Source organism: Pleurodeles waltl, chromosome 11 (genome assembly GCF_031143425.1).
Source record: "Pleurodeles waltl isolate 20211129_DDA chromosome 11, aPleWal1.hap1.20221129, whole genome shotgun sequence".
NCBI classification, from domain to species: domain Eukaryota; kingdom Metazoa; phylum Chordata; class Amphibia; order Caudata; family Salamandridae; genus Pleurodeles; species Pleurodeles waltl.
This window is the reverse complement of record NC_090450.1, coordinates 710,067,377-710,090,721: the sequence shown is the minus strand read 5'-3', so window position 1 is coordinate 710,090,721 and position 23,345 is coordinate 710,067,377. Positions and strand designations below refer to the sequence as shown.

Here is a 23,345-nt window from a genome sequence, read left to right as displayed (position 1 = left end):
ACTGCCAGTCTCGTGAGCCGTCCAGCCCAGGAGGGTACAGGTTCTGCCTCTCTTCATTTAATCTTAAACCTCCTCCCCTTCAGTATTCAATAAATAAAATGAATGTTTCATATATGAGCACATGTATGTGATTAAACCATCTTTTTGTTCATTTTCTGTTTAATTCCCCGACTCTCTCGCACCTGCTGTAGGAAGAGATCAGTAGTGCACTGGACAAAGTGTGCAACAATCTAGCATTTATTTTTAGGTGGCCCTGCGAAAAGGTGATTAGAAGATTCAGGGCTGAGATTATACAGGCTTTCGAAGAGAAGAAGAATCCAGCAACATTCTGTGCCAGCATAAACATGTGCAAAAACACAGGTGAGGAAATACACAAACCACCAGATCTTCGGTCATGTGGTTTATGCAGGGCTTTAAGTGGGATGATAAAAAGTAGGCTGTCTCTATAAGGGGTGCGGACTATGAAATTATGAGCATAGTTTAAAACAAGTAAACAAAATTTCTGTTATTCCCATAGTGTGTCACCCAGCTTGTATTTTGTTTCCTTCCTGAGCTTTCAGTTTTTGCTTCCAGATATACCACAACAAATTATATACATCTAAAACCAAGTAGTGCTATTGGCTTTGTCAATAGTTGTTTGTTATGCTAAATGAGTAACAACAATGATTTTGTTATAAATAATTGTTATGGCAAATGTCTCAATTCTGTAATTGTGGGACTGTGAATGAAATATTGCTGAGACCTATGGAAGCGGTAGTGGGATTCAAAGTGTAGAAGTCACTCCCCTTATGTTCACTCATGTTAGACATGTACGTCATACTTGTCTCCACTTGTCATCCATGAGCATATCTCACACCTCATCCCTTTCTTCTTCTGCACACTCTTTGAACTGTATCCTGAATGCACTTTCTCATATCTCTTTCATGTCACCAGTCCAAACACCCAACACACCCGCTCACCTATAAGCACTGTATTTTCTTTTACTTTCGCTTTGTCAATATTTTGAACAGATGCACTCAGGGTGCCTCGGGGAAATGGGCACAGAGTACATTTGTCTCTCCTGGGAGGAGAAAGCCAGTGTCTTAATGTGAGCATGGTAGGTGTGTGTGGGTGAGAAGCTGGGTCAGTGAAGCTACTATGTAAACCTTTTCTTCTTATTCATCTTATGGGTTTTTAGTTAAATTAATGTTATGATTCCGAACCCCTGTGTTTGGCTGTATCAATGTACTGCTCTGTGAAAGATCACAGCCCGGGGGTGCAATCCTGAACCCCTAAAAGACCCATGTATAGGTAATGAGAGAGGGATCATGCAGCATTTTGTTCAAGCTGCTGAGGGTACTAATCACAAAATGCATTTTGAAGTATGTGAAGTAGTACTACTTATGTACTTCAAGATGCTATTCACATATGTGTCAAGTAGGTAAAGATCCCACACATAAGTTTGTGATTTACATGTATTTGTGGGCTTGATAAGGGGGAGTGGTAGGAAAATGGGAAATAATTACTCAAAAATAGGAGTAGTTTAGGTAAGCGTAAAGCAAGGTTTAGGGGGTGGCATGATACTACAGACACGCACCCATAAAAGAGTAAAGGTCACGCTATGCACAAACTCCACTTCTAAAGTTACTACAGACTTAAAATAAGGTGTAAATATACTGCTGCCCAGCACTGAGGTAGGTCTCGCACCACACATGGCCGCTCACAGGTGCTGCAACACACTACCATAGGAACTATTGGAGTTGGAGACTTGAAATATCACACCATAGGAAATAATGTTAAAATACATACATTATTTTGACTTTTAACTGAAATGTATATTTTTAGTGTAAAAAATGATAAAAAATTACCTATTGTATTAATTAAAGATGTAAATTGTGAAATTCAGCACACATCAACACCCATCATGGAGTAACCCGTTTTTGCAGATGTGATGAGGCTTTACCTCTCACAAATACCGACTCCTCCTCACACTCGACAATGGTAATAAGTAGCACTCTGCTCATCTGCATATGCCATTTAAACCAATATTTTACAGGGAACTGAAAATTATGGGAAACATTTCACTGTCGTCTGTGAAATACAGATTTCATCATCAAGACATCACCAAAACCACTCTGCAGAGCTTTAACATTGCCAGAGCTACTAGGATTAGGCAGTGTGGAGGATCAAATTATGCAGCAAGGTCATTTAAACGGTGTGGCAAGAAATGCAAATCTGCATTACATTCTTTGTCAGTATCATTTGTACCCATTCAAAATGGGATACAAATTGTTGGTAAAATATGCAAGTTTGGTAAATTACGAGGCAACTGCACTAAATTCATAATTACATGGTAAAAGCTGCAGCCACAGAATCACTTACATTCACTGACCCTCACTGTTTCCTCTGATGTATTAACAGTTTATTCAAGAAAGGAAAACAAAGCCAGGACATTCTGATTCCAATAAGTGCCAATTGTTAGCTGCACTTTGAAGAAAACAGATTTTTAATTCTAACCAATCCCAAAATAAACATGTGATTTAAAAATTAAGTTACTGGTCCCATGTATACTATGGTTCTATACTTCCATAATGGGGTTCTGGTGACATTTACAGACCACTGATCATTTCGCCTTCTCGGTTATTATGATATCACCAGAACACCTCCATTGCAATATTAGACCATATTGCCAATATATGTATAATGTACACGCGCACACCCACACACACATATTTAGATATGCACATACATATATAGATATTCCGTAGTGGCGATTGCCACTCGGTAGTTATAGTTAGGGCCTAGTTTCTACAGAAAAAGTGTTTTTTGTTTTGGTAATAACTTTGGCACTGTTTGATCAATCTTTATGACATTTTCCAAGAAAATACAACTCTGACTTTAGCTGCTTTCTGGAAAGTTTTGGGATGACCTGTCAAGTGGGGACCGAGAAAAAGGAGGGGGGGGGGGTCACAAAACAAGTTTTCCCTATAAATGTTTCCTTAGGGATTTTGAACAGCCATAGCGCCCAAACTACTGGACGGAATTGCACCAAATTTGGCAGGGAGGTAGCTCTTGGCCCAAAAAGAGCCCTTTTTGTTCTTTGGTGTAAATCCATTCAGTATTTTTAATAATTTAAAGAAAACCCAAATTTGCATATTTAGGGACGCGGTTCTGTTGTGGCTGCTGCACAGTGCGCTGCGGCTCCTCGCGACACAAGACAGTACTGTGATTGGCTGGCCACAACCTGTGGAAAAAGTTGCATCCGCCATCTTATCAACCAGTGCACGGTCCCGGGGTATGGAAATAGGGGCTGTAAACAGTGAAATAGAATATATATATATGCTTTCACACAGTCACTCGCACACTGGTGCATGCACTGACCCACTCAGACACTCACAGTCCCACTTCTAGACAAAGACAGACAATTGTACACCCACTCAGAGGTCCGCTCAGTCACTCATACACCCACTCACAGACCCAATGACACACTCATGCACCCACTCACAGACACAGTGACACTGAAACACCTGCTGAAGGACCAAGACACTCAGACTCCCACTCGCAGACCCACTCGGACACTCACGCACACGCTGACAGGCACACTCGGACTGTCATGCACCCACTCACAGACCCAGTCACACACCCATCCACAGACCCGGACACTTGTGCACCCACTCAGAGGTCCATTGAATCACTCATACACCCACTCACAAACACACTGACAAACTCATGCACCCACTCACAGATACAATGACACTCCTAAACCCCCTGAAAGACCCACTCAGACACTCCCATACCAACTTAAAGACCCAGACAGACACATGTACACCCACCCAGAAGTCCACTCAGTCACTCATACACCCAGTCACAGGCAGGATGACACACTCATGCACCCACTCACAGACATGGTGACACTCATACACTCACAGAAAGACCCAGTCAGACACTCAGACACCCACTCACAGACCCGCTCAGACACTCACGCACCCAATCACAGCCCCACTCAGACCCTCATGCACCCACTCACAGACCCACTCACACTCTCACACACCTACTCACAGACCCACTGAAACCCTCACACACCCACTCAAAGACACACATAGACACTGATGCACCCATTCTCACACCCAGACACTCTCACAGCCACTATCACACCCAGATACACCCTGTCACCTAGAGAGACAGGCCGGGGCCAACTCCTGCTGAACACAACCAAAGGGCTGTGCGCAGCGTGGGGTTGGGTGGTTAGCGTGATTGGATGCAGGGTCTGACCTTCGGCCATGGGGAGCGGTGGTTGGATTAACGTATAGTAATGAAAACCACTTTAGGTAAAAATAAACCATAGAAATTCACTGAAAAAAACAAAAGTTACAGGGACATTAAAAAAACATAGAAATTCACTTAAAAACACAAAGGTTACAGGGACTTAGAGTTAGACTCACATTTTAAATGTGCCAACCTATAGAAATGTCTCAGTTTTAGTTAGAGTTATCTCAAGTAACTACACCTCGTGCCCTAAGGTAACTATAGCTCGAGCCCTTGCCATGGACTGCTAATTACCTCACAAATTACAGCACTCATGACATCTTTGATGACATCATTGATAATGTGAGTGTAACATCTGCAGTAAAATTATTGATAAGATAACTGTCCATGGCGGCGGTGCAAGTTATAATTACCTTAGGACCAGCTGCAGCCACGGCAGATCTCAATGATATATAATTATGCTGCAAGCATTCCACACCTTACCTACTTAGGCCCTGATTATAAGTGTAGGTGCTATTTAGCACACTTGTTAAATAACAATACCACGGGGTGCTTAATCATGTGCAATCTATAGCCCCTATCAAGAGTTTGTGGGGAATGACGTGGATTTTTGTGTTTAATGCACCAAACATCGCATGATATGGTAAATAATGTGCATCTTTCCCATGTTAATTTTCAGCCGAATTGACCTGGCAATATTTAACAAAGCTTGAGTTATTTAATGCATTTGATAATTATTGGATACTTTAAAGACCTTCAAATTTATAATTTTCACTCATTTGTAAACAGTGTTGCTGCATGAGTTGCAATTAATTGACGGGTCTGCGCAGTGATCACAGGGGATTTGTTGTGCAAAGGATGTAGACCTCCAGCAACCCGTGCACACAGTCCTGTCAGCACTCAGACGTCAAGGTGCACAGGGGGACGTTCACTCAAATAAAGTCTTAGAGGTCGACTGTGTCCCCTGCCGGGCACTAGCGAAGAGCCCACATTTCATGTTAATATTGTGTTTTTTAAGCGCCACTGAACCAGTGCTTAATTTGTGCTTGTTGTTTCCGGTGCTGAGCACCAGCACTTATTTTTGAGTGCTGGGGCTTGCTCTTCTGCCTTAAGCATTTGCTGCAAGCAAAAGACACATATGGGAAAGACGGAGGAAGGGAAAAACAAAAAAGCGTCACAATGGGAGAAAGCAGAAAGCTGCAAGAGTGAGCTGGAGGGGCAGGGAGTGGCTTTAAATGGATTGAGGAGGCCCGAGATGGCTTTAGGATTACGCTGCCCCAGTATTCTGTGTTCACACATTTAAATGCAGCAGCTGCGTGTTTAAGAGGAGGGCTTTGGGCACCGGCACCTCTTTATTTACAAATTAAGCACTGCACTGAACTTCTCCGTGAGATAACTGCACACACTGTACACCAAAGGTAACTCCCAGAGCAAAGGGCACGCTGCTGTCTTAGGACAAGTTTTAAACACACCGTGTCAAGACGTATCTAGGTCTTCCTATTTCATTTCTAACTCCTCAAAGCTGTTTAAGGAGTTTTAAGCTCTCCAAAATCTATAGTACAATAACCCCCATTTCACACAGGCTAAGTAACTGATGTGTCGTGTGTTCAGCTGTGTCTTTTCTGCCACAGTTAAGATAACTTGAAGCCAGCTGCAAACAACTGTGAAAAAAACACAACGTATAATGCAAATGCTTTCAGTGAGCAATGGAATGGGGGTAACATGTCACTGCTGCCGGCACCTAAAGCGCAGAGAAAGGTAAACACAATCCAAATGCGCAGGGCCCCAGCAGCAATCCAATATGTCCCTGAGCACATTGGGCAGGAGAGGTGTGCAAAGACCCAGAAGGAAGGGAGTGGGCGCTGCATTGTCTACCAGTGATCGGAATGGGCTGTTGGCTCTCTAAACTGTTTCTCTCTGGCTCGACCATGAAGTATTATTGTCCCAGGGAGGTGGTGGTCCCCGGGGTTTTTGTAAACCCTAGGATGGGGGCCCGTGCCCCCCTCCTCTTTTTATTTAAGTCTGCATGTCCCCTGGACCTGGCTCCCCAAAGGGCAACATTAAAAGCAAGTGCTGGAGACCGTGCTTTACCATCACAACTAATACTAACTGCCCTGACACACACCCATCACCTCTTACACACCTCGTACATTCATCTCCAAAACAAATCAACACCCCATCTAACACTCAAATTCCACTTACCAGCACTAACTCACATACAAATCCCTCACCAAAAACAAGTACACCGATATCCCCTCTCACTATTCCACAAAAACAATACCGACCACAAAGATCAGCACATCAAAGCAACACAAACTTACATTACACTTATCGTCATACCCACTCCCACCCTCAGGACTACACAAAGAATACAAATTCCATCCTATCTCCACCCCTACTTTCTCACTCTTCACAAACACCTACCACAAGCACCCTAACCCAGCAACTTTCATTCACTCGCCTCTCCTCCATTGCACAATTTAGAGCCTTACATCATGATCCACATGCTCCTCCACCACCCCTAACCCATAATCCATCCACACTAAACAAACGCAAACAAAATAAAAAACATGCCACTCATAGCAACCTCGCATCCCCTTGTCTGTTACATAATAAAACTACCCTACAAAAAACAGTACACTCCTCATGGCTCTCTCACCCACCAAGTCCACCACCCACACACACAGACCCAAGAAAATGCCTCCTTAACCTGCTGGAAGAGGAACACTATATTGAATAGCAAGACTATTGTGAGCCTCAAACAGTTATCACAACTAGCAACACTCCTGCTTCAAGCTCACATTATACTACTTACCCTTCTCCTAAACAAAACAACACTACCACTAACACACCTTTTCTAAACTGCCAGGTCATAAATGCTCGATCACTCTAAAAAAACAAGCACCACATCTACGACCTGCTCACAGACACACAACCTGTCTTACTATTCATAACTGAATCCTGGTTGGGAGATGACATGGCACCAGTGTTGCACGAAGCCGTTCCTCCGGGCTATCAAACCATCATTCAAAACCATATAGGCAAGAGAGGAGGTGGACTAGCTATTATATTCAAACAGGCAATGAACCTCAGTAAAACAGACAACATCTCCATACAAGGTTGTGAAGCCCTCCTTACCAGATGCCACCCTACTCCAACTTCCTCCTGTAACTTTCTCCTCCTTTACAGACCTCCACCTAACAACTCCACATTCCCAGATGCTTTTCTAGGCATAGTCTCAAACCTTATTACACTATACTCCAATCTATGCATTCTTGGGGATCTAAACATTTGGTTTGACAAACCCAATATGCCCCATCCAAAAGCTATCACCACTGGCCTAGTTGCATTGAACCTACATCAGATTGTACACAATCCCACACACATCGCTGGTCACATCCTAGATGTAATTTTTGCTAAGCCTGAACTAGTTACTATTCATAGCATCACGCCAATCACTTGGTCAGACCACCATATGATAACTTTCCGACATACAACTCCACAAATCAACACCCCCCACAACTACTTACATACATACACCTATCGACCATGGAGCAAACTTAATTTGAATCACTTAGAAACACAACTAACAGCAAACACAGATCTAGATATAATTAATTCTGTGCCAAAACTTTATGAGTGGCTACAGGAAGCTTTTGATATCCTGATACCACTCAGAAAAACTAAACACAACAAAAGAAAACCAACACCTTGGAGAAACACAGAACTTAAAAAGATAAAGCAACAAATCAGAAAGTTGAAGCGGACCTGGCTCAAAACAAACAACAGTCAAGACAAACTGCAGCTACACAAACTTAACAGGATATACAAATCAGCAATCAAAAAAGCTAAAAAAAACATACTACTAAGACAGAATTCAAAATGCTCAATCTACAACCAAGGAATTTTATAAAATTCTCAATGAATTTCGAAAACCTACATGCATGGAAGGAAGTCATCCCACTACTCAAGATTTCACAAACAAATTGGCAACTCACTACACAACCAAGGCAGACATATTGGACTCCTATTTAAAACAGAAGAAAACCATCAGCACCAACCCCTTTCCTAAAATACCCTCTAAGAATAAACCAACCCAACCTCTACAGTCCTTCAAACAAATATCCCAGAATGAATTTATGGATTTGGTCAAAGCAAGCAGACCTTCTGGTTGCCCTTCTGACCCTTGCTCACCACAAATCTTCAAAAACATTCTTCTATCTACTTCTGCTGCCACACCTGTAAGAAGAATCATCAACAACTCTTTAACTTCAGGAACTTTTCCTGTAGACCTGAAAAAGGCATACATACGACCTTTATTAAAGAAAACAAACCTAGACCCGCAAGACCCCAACAACTACAGACCAATCACAAATGGACCTTTCCTGGGCAAATTGATAGAAAGAGCAGCATTTGCCCAGATGTCACAATTCATTGAAGACAATTTTATACTTTCAGACTTCCAAACTGGATTCCGCCCAGGAAGAAGCACTGAATCAGCACTCATAGCAATCTCGGATAATCTTAAAAACACAGTCGACCGCAATGGAGTTGCTGCACTACTTCTCTAGGACCTCTCAACTGCCTTTGATACGGTTGACCATGACACCCTAACTCAAAGACTCCACAAAGCCGGCATACAAGGGATTGCTCTCGACTAGATTACTTCCTATCTTCAAAAAAGATCGAATATCATCCACTTGGCCCCCTTCTCGTCCGAACCCTACCTCACAAAAGCAGGGGTCCCCCAAGGGTCAATCATCTCACCTTTGCTTTTCAACATCTACATGATATCTTTACCATTACTGATCAATGATTTCCATCTCACATGCTACAACTATGCAGGTGACACACAAATACTACTTAAATTAGAATGCCCCAAAAACATTGAAAACTCACAAATCTTCAGTTGCCTCAGAGCCGTTGATCAGTGGATGACCTGGAGCCATCTCAAACTAAATACCTCCAAAACAGAAATACTCATATGTGGTGACTGGAAAAATTATGACCCTCTGTACGTCTGGCCTGACGATCTTGGACCACCTCCTTAATTATCCAAGGAATTTAAAAACCTAGGAATCACCATGGATTCCAAGTTAACTTTGAATGCCCACGTGGACAAATTAGCACGAACAAGCTTCATCACCTTGAAGACTTTATGACGCATCTTCCCCACCTCAGATTTCCACACAAGGTGCAAGCTACTATCTCGCTTGTACTATCCAAACTGGATTATGCCAATGGCCTCTACCATGGATCATCTCTATCTGTTATGAAAAATCTACAACATATCAAGAATTCCGCAGCCAGGCTACTATTACATGTAAAGCCGCAAGCCCACATCTCCCCGGCCTTGAGAGCACTACACTGGATACCCGTTGCCCGAAGATGCACTTTCAAGCTGCTTTGTATCACCCACAAAGCTATACATGGAACAGGATGCTTTTTATCAGAAACAAAATTACCAAATACATCCAACAAAGAAACCTCCACTCAAGATTGGCACCCCGCCTTAGAACACCACCATACAAGACTGTAGGTGGTACATCCTTCTCCGTCCAAGCAGCCAAACTATGGAATTCATTACCCCCAACTATAAGAGCCACTGATAACTTTCTCATCTTCAGAAAACTACTCAAGAGTTGGCTCTTTCCTTCATAACCACCATATTCAAACAACTATGAACTGCATATGCCTATGTTGATAAATATTTTTTCAGATTATGTGTATATTTCTATTTATTTATATTTTCTTTAGAAAATATGCATCGCTACTATGTCATAACAATAAAATACACACACACTCTTTAAACTCTTTAAACCTGTTTGACTAAGTATTTTTTACCCATGGTTCTAATTATGTATTGTATGTGCATGTATTCATGTGTGTGTGTGTGTGTGTGTGTATATATATGTGTGTATGTGTATATGTTGTTTCTGTGCTTGGCATGTTCGTGGATCATTGCATGGCTCCTGGGTGGGTTGTTATACTAGATATCAATGAATTCCTGCTCTCATCTTATCACACTTATCTACTCATCATCATATGTCATGTCTCTATCAAACTATCCTCCATTCTCACTCTGACTCATTCCAAATCCCTTCTACTACTTTCATCTCCTAAATAACTCTGCCTAAGCTCTTCCTTCCGCTTCCACATCTAACTCACCAAACCTCACTCTACTACTGTGACCTCCCACACAACCGTACTAAATTCTCCCGCATTTATCTCACCCTGCTACTATGCTCTCCATAACCCTTCCACATACTCTTCCCTCCTCCACCCCCATTTACTCATCCCAAGCCTTTGGGTTGAGCAAATAAAGGATATACTCCCAATTAACACTTCTGGATTTCTTTCCTCCTCCACCCCTCCATTACTGCAGTCAATCTAACTAACAAACTCCCATGTCCGCGGCTCAAATTAACTCGTAATAATACTAAAACTGTACTCATTATTTCCCGATACTAATCCATCACTAATTCTTGTTGGGTTCCAGAGGAGCGTGCTACTCATCGAAAAGCGCTTCGACGCCTCGTCAGGGGTAGTAAGCGCTATATAAATACGATTACAATACAATACAATTTAAAAAAAACACAATCACAGTAAAATTTGTGAATATTTGAAAAAGTTGCCATGATTTTTTTAAAAAAATGCTTTTTTGCCCTGGTCGAGGTCCCAGGAGGGCCACTGCACCAAAGCTACAGGGTCAGGGATACCCTGCCCCCTTTTCTTTTTTTAACATTTGTTTTTTAAATGGCTGCCAAATGCTTCCTGGTTGAAGTGTTGGCAGCCAATCAGATCTCTGCATGAGATTGGAAGGATTTGCCAATCCTTGGCACCTCTAGCTATACAAATTTATTTTTTCTTTATTTTCTCGTAAACTACTGAACAGGTTTACACCAAATAAGAAAAAGCATAATCTGCATACCAAAAGCTACCTTTCTGCCAAATTTGGTTCAATTCCGTCCAGCGTTTCGGGCTGTAGTCGTGTTAAAAGCTTAAATGGGAATTATCATGGGAAATGCACTTTTTTTTACCCCTCACCCCCCTTTTTCACTGCCCCACTTTACGGATCACCCTAAAACTTCCCATGCAAAATAAGATTCTTGGGCACACCTTTTTGGGAAAGTTTTGTGAACATTTCATGAAGATAGGTTAGCATGTTTTTACAAGCTGTGAGCCAAAACGTGCTGAATAAGAAAGTCAGTTTTTGGAACCCTTTTGACCATGCACCCTAGAACTTCCCCAATACATTTGGAAATGCACAATTTTTTCATTTGGAAAAATTGGTGAGGACCAGGTAGATGAGGCCTAAAATTTAGGTCTCTTGAAGTAGCCTCAGAGGTCCTATCTAATATGCAATTATAATTATGAATTCAACATGTTGAGTCGAACCCTATCAGGGCTTCCTAAGCTTTCCTTTTCTGGGACCAATGAAAATTGAGTTTGTAATATTTTCCTGTATATTCTAAACCACATTTGTGCATCACTTAGTAGTCTTCTTGTCTGTGCTTTGGTGCAGCAGGGGCTAGTGTGGAGCAGGTTCATCTGGAGATCCCTAAGCTGTGTCTGCAAGGCCCTGAATACTGGTGCCAGAGGGAAAAGACTGCCTCACTGTGCATGAAAGAAGATTACTGCATGGAGCTCTGGGTAAGTGTTCCAAAAAGGATTATCTCTGTGAAATGTTTTTTGTTAGTACTTGTATTGACTTAAAAAGGAAGCAGAGAAATGGAACAGGGGCCTTTCTTTTTGATTTTTAGGTGTGACCTGGAGAAGGCTTTCGCTATATATCGAATTGATTTTTTAAACTAATACAAAATCATGATGCACACTAGTGATCCTTTAATCATGCTGGCTTACTTTACAGCACTGCAGGAAACTAGGAAACAGTGGCTGAGGCTTCAAGCAGCTGGAGTTGAGGGTGGCTGATTTCAGATTTTATGTCTATCTTCCTCCTAGCAAGTGGAAGCTTTTATCCCACATTTGGTGCAACTCTGAAATATGTGACGTGGCCTGTGTACTCCCAATTTATTTTAGGGTGGACAAATATACCAAATATCAGAAGGAGCCAGAAACGAGCCTCAGAAACTTAACACAGGCTTCGTGTTGGTGAAGATATGAATGGATACTTGCGGACTGCCCTCCCCACAAACTGCTTTGGTCAAGTTCATTAGCATTGCTAATTGGATACAACTCATTTAAACATTACTAACGTTACTAACAATCGATAAATAAATTATACTTTAACAAAAATGAAAAATATATTTTCAAATTAAAAATTTGTAAAACTAGAAAGAGATAGGAGAGATCAAACCAAAAAAACAAGTTTCTTTGCTCTTGTTTTCTATTTGATATCACTCAGAACTCATCGGTTATTCATTGTTACCCATATATAAATCTATATGTAATCGTCAGCATTCCATTCAGGACTGCAGTAAGTTAATGACTCCAAATTAAAGTGGAGGTGAAAAAACACACTTTTTCTGTCCCCAGACCATCTTAAATCTTTCCTTTCCCCTGCTACTTAGATTTCTTTTTCTTGTTTTATTGTGGGGATTCCTAACAAAGGAATCTGGTGTTGCTCCTTTCACCCTCACTTTGTACCTCCCTCATCTGTTTTTTTTGCACTTAACTTTTCACTTAATGGTCCCTGTCTGGGCTGAAAAACAGTTGACACAGAAAACACACAACAGCAATGGTTAGTACCTTGTATAGGACACCCCGTCTTTTATTTATTTCGGCCTAATTGTTGTTACAATTCATATTATTTTATGGATTACAATATGTTTTGAAATTATTGTATAGCTAACTTGGGATTTCACCCTATGTCAGGTATGATTTTTCCCTTTAATTAGTTAGTTATCTTGAAAATGGTTTGCCCATCGAAATCATTTTGTAAGAAAATTGGTTATTAGCTGAGGAGGATGTGAGTCATTCCCAAGTAATAAGTTCCCAAATCCTGTCAGGTCGAACTTTCAATGATTTAAACCTGACCTCAACCACTGTTGCTGTGGCACAGAGCAGGAAGGCTTAATTGTGAAAATTATGCACGCATTTAGCAACACTGCAACAGTCAAAAAGTCTAAACACAACGTAATTAAAATCCCACAACCAATTTCTAAGGATTATGAAAACAATAATAAAGAAAAGTACACTAAAACCACTAAAATCCTACAAGGGGGAGGAGATATGAATTGTTAAATCCTTTAAGAGAAAAAGCACCAAATAAAAATAAAGTGCTAATAAGAAATTACTGATCTCGGTCGACTGGGAACTAGTCACAGTTTCAGGCTGACTGTGAATAAGGTCAATGTTTTGACCTTCTAACTTGGACAATTTTACTATGTTTTAGGGGTCAGAGCACATACACTGGGGAGGTTACATCAGTGCCTTAGTGAACATAGTTAAAGTTGTGTGAGTTAAAAAAAATGAGGATCATAAGTCCTCAAAACATGGGGGTGGCCATGCAAAATGTGGAATGTAATAACGCATTTGTATTTTGTGGGCATGACTTTCTAAGTCCTAGCATTTCTTCAAAATGGATTGTAACTAGTCAGGAGTCATCAGAGTGGTATTTTCCATTTCAGAGTTTCGGCTGTTTAAGGTAGTTCTGTAGGGTAGCTCAGCATTTCTATAAACGTGTATCTTACTTGCACCACTTGTAAAATAGACTAACCTTACTCAGACAATTTCAGCCCTGTCATTAAACTGGTAGGGCACATACTCAATGGAAGAAAACCTCTCCAGATGCATATTGGGACAGTGAAAACACTATTTTGAAATGTACATTAGCTATTTCCATCAGAATGTTTCCCTCATTTTTCCAGCTCTAATAGCCATGCAGAATTACTGTCTGGCGTGGATTTCAATTAGCTTTTCAACAGCTTTGTCACCTTTTCAGAGGCACCAATTAGACTTGTGATAAACTCTATTGCTACCCATCCAGTCTCCAAACAACACAGCCCTAGGATACCACTACCTTTTTCCTCTCCTGCCAGCCTATTTAAGCCACTGGCATGACATATGGCTGACTTGATCCCAGTCCTGGAGGTCTCTGATTGACACCAGCTTGACATGATATAACTGATTCTGTCCCAATTGACCCACTTTTTTGAGCCAGCAGGGCAACCTATATCTGACTGATGCTGCTTGGCCAACCTTTGAGAGGCACACTAGAGACGAGACTGACTCTACCTCAGGCCTAAAGGGCTTTCAGTAGCAATCTCCTGCGGGTAAATCTCCCAGTTTTGCTGTAGATTGGTCTGCCCGGTGGGTTGTAAAAGGCAGGCCAGAATCCTGGGTATTTAGAATGAACTCTTATTCACTTCTACTATTTGGTTTTGCCCCAGACATTGATTGGTTCGGGTGCTGAAGAGTCTTCTGAAAGTCTGAAGACTCCCTTCTGGGAGAACATGGAGTGGAGGAGGAAACAGGGAACAAAACAGATGAGTGACGGCTGGGGAATCAAGTGCAAGGCCTGCAAATTTCTATTCATGGTTTTGAAACAAAAAGTGGCTGATGACCACAACGATGTGAGTATTAAAGCGTGAAACTGTGTGTGAAGTCCCCTCAAAAATGTCACCATAGGAATAGCAGGATGAGTCTAATTCCTCGTGTCATGTAGTTCTCGGGGATGACTAGCTCTGGATTCCTGCTACAGTCATGCAAGGATTTTTGTGGGCTGTGGAAAGGGATAGTTCAACTGTTTCTGTGTGAACCTCTTTCTGAAAGTTTGTTTGACATCATGAGGGCTTTTATTAGCAGAAACATTACGAGCAGAGGGCCCCAAAATCTTTAAAACAGCACTGGTTCTGTGCGTGTGTGTGTCCAGCTCTAAAGATGACTGAACCAAATATCCGTGTCCCGATCTTGTCAGCCCTATAGGATATGGCACATACAATCTGTACGCCAAGACCTTGGGCTCATATAGTCTAAGAAGGCTGCCTCTGTTCACTTGTATCAAATAATAGGCGCAGTCTAGTTCTAAAGATGACTAGCTTTCTATCCCACTGCCAGTCTCATGAGCCATCCACCCCAGGAGGGTACAGGTTCTGCCTCTCTTCATTTAATCTTAAACCTCCTCCCCTTCAGTATTTAACAAATAAAATGAATGTTTCATATATGAGCACATGTATGTGATTAAACCATCTTTTTGTTCATTGTCTGTTTATTTCCCCGACTCTCTCGCACCTGCTGTAGGAAGAGATCAGTAGTGCACTGGACAAAGTGTGCAACAATCTAGCATTTATTTTTAAGTGGCCCTGCGAAAAGGTGATTAGAAGATTCAGGGAGGAGATTATACAGGCTTTCGAAAAGAAGAAGGATCCAGCAACATTCTGTGCCAGCATAAACATGTGCAAAAACCCAGGTGAGGATCATTCATGGAACTTGGAAGTGATTCTCCTCCAAGAGTCACGGGTGTGTCAAATAAAACATTGACTAGGTGTGTAGTGTCACAAAACGATTACTCTGAAGCAACAGGTGCTTGTATTCCTCCACTCATTTATAAGCATGGTAACAACCACTTAAGGATGATGACAGAAGTAGGTGCAGTGTGCACAAGTATAGCTACTCAGTTATCTTAATAACTGCAAAACATCTGGGTACTGATGAAATACACAAACCACCAGATCTTCGGTCATGTGGTTTATGCAGGGCTTTAAGTGGGATGATAAAAAGTAGGCTGTCTCTATAAGGGGTGCGGACTATGAAATTATGAGCATAGTTTAAAACACGTAAACTACATTTCTTTTATTCCCATAGTGTGTCACCCAGCTGGTATTTTGTTTCCTTCCTGAGCTTTCAGTTTTTGCTTCCAGATATACCACAACAACGGATATACATCTAAAACCAAGTAGGGCTATTGGCTTTGTCAATAGTTGTTTGTTATGCTAAATGAGTAACAACAATGATTTTGTTATAAATAATTGTTATGGCAAATATCTCAATTCTGTAATTGTGGGACTGTGAATGAAATATTGCTGAGACCTATGGAAGCGGTAATGGGCTTCAGAGTGTAGAAGTCACTCCCCTTATGTTCACTCATGTTAGACATGTACGTCATACTTGTCTCCACTTGTCAACCATGTGCGTTTTTTACACATCATCCCTTTCTTCTTCTGCACACTCTTTGAACTGTATCCTGAATGCACTTTCTCATATCTCTTTCATGTCACCAGTCCAAACACCCATCACACCCGCTCACCTATAAGCACTGTATTTTCTTTAACTTTAGCTTTGTCAATATTTTGAACAGATCCACTCAGGGTGCCTCGGGGAAATGGGTACAGAGTACATTTGTCTCTCCTGGGAGGAGAAAGCCAGTGTCTTAATGTGAGCATGGTAGGTGTGTGTGGGTGAGAAGCTGGGTCAGTGAAGCTACTATGTCAACCTTTTCCTCTTATTCATATGATGGGTTTTTGGTTAAATTAATGTTATGATTCCAGAACCCCTGTGTTTGGCTGTATCAACGTACTGCTCTGTGAAAGATCACAGCCCGGGGGTGCAATCCTGAACCCCTAAAAGACCCATGCATAGGCAATGAGGGAGGAATCATGCAGCATTTTGTTCAAGATGCTGAGGGTACTAATCACAAAATGCATTTTGAAGTATGTGAAGTAGTACTACTTATGTACTTCAAGATGCTATTCACATATGTGTCAAGTAGGTAAAGATCCCACACATAAGTTTGTGATTTACATGTATTTGTGGGCTTGATAAGGGGGAGTGGTAGGAAAATGGGAAATAATTACTCAAAAATAGGAGTAGTTTAGGTAAGCGTAAAGCAAGGTTTAGGGGGTGGCATGATACTACAGACACGCACCCATAAAAGAGTAAAGGTCACGCTATGCACAAACTCCACTTCTAAAGTTACTACAGACTTAAAATAAGGTGTAAATATACTGCTGCCCAGCACTGAGGTAGGTCTCGCACCACACATGGCCGCTCACAGGTGCTGCAACACACTACCATAGGAACTATTGGAGTTAGAGACTTGAAATATCACACCATAGGAAATAATGTTAAAATACATACATTATTTTGACTTTTAACTGAAATGTATATTTTTTATGTAAAAAATGATATAAAATTAAAAATTACCTATTGTATTAGTTAAAAATGTAAATTGGGAGAATAAGCACACATCAAAACCCATCTTGGAGTAACCCGTTTTTGCAGATGTGAAGAGGCTTTGCCTCTCACAAATACCGACTCCTCCTCACACTCAACAATGGTAATAAGTTGCACTCGGCTCATCTGCATATGCCATTCAAACCAATATTTTACAGGGAACTGAAAATTATGGGAAACATTTCACTGTCGCCTGTGAAATACAGATTTCATCATCAAGACATCACCAAAACCACTCCGCAGAGCTTTAACATTGCCAGAGCTACTAGGATTAGGCAGTGTGGAGGATCAAATTATGCAGCAAGGTAATTTAACGGTGTGGCAAAAAATGCAAATCTGCATTACATTCTTTGTCAGTATCATTTGTACCCATTCGAAATGGGATACAAATTGTTGGTAAAATCTGCAAGTTTGGTAAATTACGAGGCAACTGCACTAAGGGGGTCATTCCAACTTTGGCGGGCGGCGGAGGCCGCCCGACAAAGTTCCCCCGTCGAAAGACCGCGGGGGTCATTTCAACTTTCCCGCTGGGCCGGCGGGCGACTGCCAAAAGGGCGGCCGCCGGCCCAGCGGGAAAGACCCTGCAACAAGGAAGCCGGCTCCGAATGGAGCTGGCGGAGTTGCAGGGGTGCGACGGGTGCAGTGGCACCCGTCGCGATTTTCACTGTCTGCAAAGCAGACAGTGAAAATCTGTATGGGGCCCTGTTAAACAGATTTTTAATTCTAACCAATCCCAAAATAAACATGTGATTTAAAAATTAAGTTACTGGTCCCATGTATACTATGGTTCTATACTGCCATAATGGGGTTCTGGTGACATTTACAGACCACTGATCATTTCGCCTTCTCGGTTATTATGATATCACCAGAACACCTCCATTGCAATATTAGACCATATTACCATATTGCACATATATGTATAATGTATTCTCTCTATATATATCTCTCTCCACACACACACACACGCACACCCACACACACATTTTAGATATACACATACATATATAGATATTCCGTAGTGGCGATTGCTACTAGGTAGTTATAGTTAGGGCCTAGTTTCTATAGAAAAAGTGTTTTTTGTTTTGGTAATAACTTTGGCACTGTTTGATCAATCTTAATTACATTTTCCAAGAAAATACAACTCTGACTTCAGCTGCTTTCTGGAAAGTTTTGGGATGACCTGTCAAGCAGGGACCGAGAAAAAGGAGGGGGGGTCACAAAACAAGTTTTCCCTATTAATTTTTTCTTAGGGATTTTGGACAGCCATAGCGCCCAAACTACTGGACGGAATTGCACCAAATTTGGTAGAAAGGTAGCTGTTGGCCCAAAAAGAGCCCTTTTTGTTATTTGGTGTAAATCCATTCAGTATTTTTAAGAATTTAAAGAAAACCCAAATTTGCATATTTAGGGACCCGGTTCTGTTGTGGCTGCTGCACAGTGCGCTGCGGCTCCTCGCGACACAAGGCAGTACTGTGATTGGCTGGCCACAACCTGTGGAGAAAGTTGCATCCGCCATCTTATCAACCAGTGCACAGTCCTGGGGTATGGAAATAGGGGCTGTAAACAGTGAAAAAGAATATATATATATATATATATATATATATATATATATATATATATATATATATATATACTTTCACACACTTACTCACACACTGGTGCATGCACTGACCCACCCAGACACTCATAGACCCACTTCCAGACCCAGACAGACACCTGTACACCAACTCAGAAGTCCGCTCAGTCACTCTTACACCCACTCACAGACCCAATGACACACTCATGCACCCACTCACAGACACAGTGACACTCATACACCTGCTGAAAGACCCAGACACTCAGACTCCCACTCGCAGACCCGCTCGGACACTCACGCACCCGCCGACAGACACACTCGGACTGTCATGCACCCACTCACAGACCCAGTCACACACCCATCCACAGACCAGGACACGTGTACACCCACTCAGAGGTCCACTGAGTCATTCATACACCCACTCACAAACACACTGAAAAACTCATGCAGCCACTCACAGATACAATAACACTCCTACACCCCCTGAAAGACCCACTCAGACACTCCCATACCCACTTAAAGACCCAGACCGACACCTGTACACCCACCCAGAGGTCCACTCAGTCACTCATACACCCAATCACAGGCAGGATGACACACTCATGCACCCACTCACACACACAGTGATACTCATACACTCACAGAAAGACCCAGTCAGACACTCAGACACCCACTCACTGACCCGCTCAGACACTCACATACCCACTCACAGCCCCACTCAGACCCTCACGCACCCACTCACACTCTCACACACCTACTCACAGACCCACTGAAACCCTCACACACCTACTCAAAGACACACACAGACACTGATGCACCCACTCTCACACCCAGACACTCTCACAGCCACTATCACACCCAGATACACCCTGTCACCTAGAGAGACAGGCCGGGCCAACTCCTGCTGAACACAACCAAAGGGCTGTGCGCAGCATGGGGTTGGGTGGTTAGCGTGATTGGCTGCAGGGTCTGGCCTTCGCCATGGGGATCAGTGGTTGGATTAACGTATAGTAATGAAAACCACTTTAGGTAAAAATAAACCATAGAAATTCACTGAAAAAAACAAAAGATACAGGGATGTTAAAAAACATAGAAATTCACTTAAAAAACACAAAGGTTACAGGGACTTATAGTTAGACTCACATTTTAAATGTGTCAACCTATAGAAATTCTTCAGTTTTAGTTAGAGTTATCTCAAGTAACTACACCTTGTGCCCTAAGGTAACTATAGCTCGAGCCCTTGCCATGGACTGCAAATTACCTCACAAATTACAGCACGTATGACATCTTGGATGACATCATTGATAATGTGAGTGTAACATCTGCAGTAAAATTATTGATAAGATAACTGTGCATGGCGGCGGTGCAAGTTATAGTTACCTTAGGACCAGCTGCAGCCGCCGCAGATCTCAATGATATATAATTATGCTGCAAGCATTCCACACATGACCTACTTAGGCCCTGATTATAAGTGTAGGTGCTATTTAGCACACTTGTTAAATAACGATACCACGGGGTGCTTATTCATGTGCAATATATAGCCCCTATTAAGAGTTTGTGGGGAATAACGTGGATTTTTGTGTTTAATGCACCAAACATCGCATGATATGGTAAATAATGTACATATTTCCCATGTTAATTTTCAGCAGAATTGACCTGCCAATATTTAACAAAGCTTGAGTTATTTAATGCATTTGATAATTATCGGATACGTTAAAGACCTTCAAATTTATAATTTTCACTCATTTGTAAACAGTGTTGCTGCATGAGTTGCAATTAACTGACCCACTCTTAATCAGGCCCTTAGTCACAAAATTATGCTAGCCACCCCTCCCTCACCAATCTATGTACTGTTATTTCTGCTAGGTAAACATTTTTGATCAGAATCTTACCTTGCTAGATAACAATTAAATTAAGTTTTACGGTAATCATGCTGTTTATTTCTGAATTCACAATCGTGGATCACTTATTTGTGTTCCTCTTGTCTTGATGCAGGGGAACCTGATCTGGAACTGTCCCATCTAGGTGACCCAAAGCTGTGCCTGCAAGGCTCCGAATACTGGTGCCAAAGTGAAGAGACAGCCTCACTATGCATGAAAGACGATTACTGCATGGAGCTCTGGCAGAACGTCCCTTCAGAGGTAAGCCTTCACAAAACAATTCTCACCTTGAAATGCTCTGATGCTATACCTAGCATGAGAGCAGCACTAGGATTTGTCTGAGCGGCTTGTCCTTCCACTCAGATACCACGTGGGAGTCTGTACAGTTTCTCCAACCCGGCTGTACAACACAGCCAGGTTGGAGAAACCTATGTGTACATGTCAGATTGTCTGGCCTAATAAAAACGGCCAAACTGATATGCGCACTTAGTGCACTGACTCCACTCCTCCTTCTCTCCCCTTCCATAGACCAGTCCCACCTCTCCCTGAACCTGCTGCCACAGCTATAAAGGGGCTGTTGTTTTCTGATATTTTACACGGGTATGTGGAATTTGTTAAAGTGACATTTGTGATTTTGTGGTGTGGTGTGATTTAAGATGGTGATTGATTCAAGATTCTGACTTGTAGTCTACTCTATACTGCTTGTGAATGAAATGCAGTATCACTAAGACGAAAGACATATAAAAGAACTCCTGTCACTCTTATTTGTCAAGGGGGCTTATTTCAACATGGCGACCAAAACTTCTATGATCTATGTGGTGAGAAGTACGTAAGAAGTACACAATGCTCACTAAAAAAGCGTTGGTGTTTCTTCTTACTGTAATGTATTCAATGTTGACACAAAGATTAAAATGTGTTATTCTTCTATAAACAATAAAGGAATAGTAAATAAGTAACAAAGCATGCTAGTTTCACATTTCCAACTCACAGCCACAAAACTAGTACTGTTCAATTTTGGCATGCCACCGCAATATAATTTTGAAAGCCACTGTTGTCATACGCTGAACACTGCTATACCCCGGAACAGTATTCAATGGAGCTGCTTTCTGTTCATTTTTTCCATTCAGCAATGTATCTGGCATATGATGCATCAAACCATTCTAGGATGGTGTAGCTGATTAACAGATACATCTGCTAAGGCAATTCATTAGGTCTGGCACTAGCTATGACTTTTAAATTTTACTAAAATCATGTGTATAATATATTTACTCATAGGGTCTTTCCACCAGCCCTCTTCATACATTTGCTTTGTTTGCAAGTGTTCCTCCTGCTCACTGCAGCACATAGCATGGTGCAGCAGGTCAGCCAAGTTAATCTATTGGCTAACTTCAGTGGAAGTGACATCATTCTGCCATTTCCCAAAGAGCACTTCCATTCAAACATAGTAATTCCCTTAATTGCCAGGGAATGCTATGGTAATGTGTTCTTTTTGAGACCAAAACATTTTTTAGCATTTAGACAATTTTCTTTTGTACATTGACGAGGGCCAAGAAGCATCCCCAACAATAAGGTTTTTGTAAAAACCATGACTATAAGAATAGCATTGACAAAGTCAAAAGGCTAATACCCAAAACCAGACAGTGGTTTTGCTAATGGTTGTCTGTGATATGTTTCTTTGAACGTGTAAAACGTTGCACAACTTTAACTGATACAGATGGCCCGAATTCTCTAAAGATAAAATTCTCTAAATAATATGCAGCACGGGCAAAACGTATTTTGTCCAGTATATGGCAGGTAACACTTTTTTTTTTTTTTTTAAGTTTACTTTTTTTTTTTATCTGTTTATTAATCGTAACATTCACACAATAGTACAGTGGCTGTTAATCATTTTGCGATCCATTTGCTTACTTATATAAACTTGCACAGCATTATTACACAATAAGGTGTCAAAAGGGACGGGGAAAAACGAAAAAAGCAAATATAAAACAACATGGAAATACAAAAAAATAAAAAAATAAAGCAACATTCAGCTTGAAAACTGTGTATTAACTAATTGACATTTAAAGATGCAGCTAATCGCTATTAATGTCATTGCTAGTATAGACAATCCCCAACCGAAGGTGGGGGAAGAGAAAAGAAGGGGTACAGCTAATATGTATGAATAAGACGGGTGTCACAACTGAGGTGTGGATTATGTTTTGCGGTGTTTGACGGGATACAGGGCAAGAGTAATATTAAGTGAACTAGGTATGGGTTGCATGAAGACTTGACCGCAGAGAAAGTGTCCTAATGTGTTGCGAAATTGCATTGTGGAGAAGGCCGAGGATGTTGATAGTGAGTATGAGTGAGTTTGAGTGAGATTGGGGCAGCTTAATTAGCGTGTTGACGGTGTCAACCAGGGCTGTGATGGCTATGTATGGTGCCCCGTTCACAGAGGAGAATGATCAATAGAGAGGCCTTGTGTTTTTATCTTGTAGAATTTTTTATGCATTCAAAAAAAGGTCACATGT

The 23,345-nt window shown here is 41.5% G+C and overlaps 1 protein-coding gene across 1 annotated transcript in view; it reads left to right on the top strand.

The window, feature by feature from the left end:
• Nucleotides 1-344: 344 nt before the first annotated feature.
• The window catches only part of LOC138265133 (prosaposin-like), a 35,092-nt gene continuing 12,091 nt past the window's right edge, over nt 345-23,345 (top strand). Inside the window, exons 1-5 of the mRNA XM_069212675.1 lie at nt 345-360; nt 11,771-11,898; nt 14,598-14,780; nt 15,448-15,616; nt 20,951-21,096. Coding sequence (XP_069068776.1) covers nt 345-360; nt 11,771-11,898; nt 14,598-14,780; nt 15,448-15,616; nt 20,951-21,096 — 642 coding nt within the window. The remainder of the gene's footprint in view (nt 361-11,770; nt 11,899-14,597; nt 14,781-15,447; nt 15,617-20,950; nt 21,097-23,345) is intronic.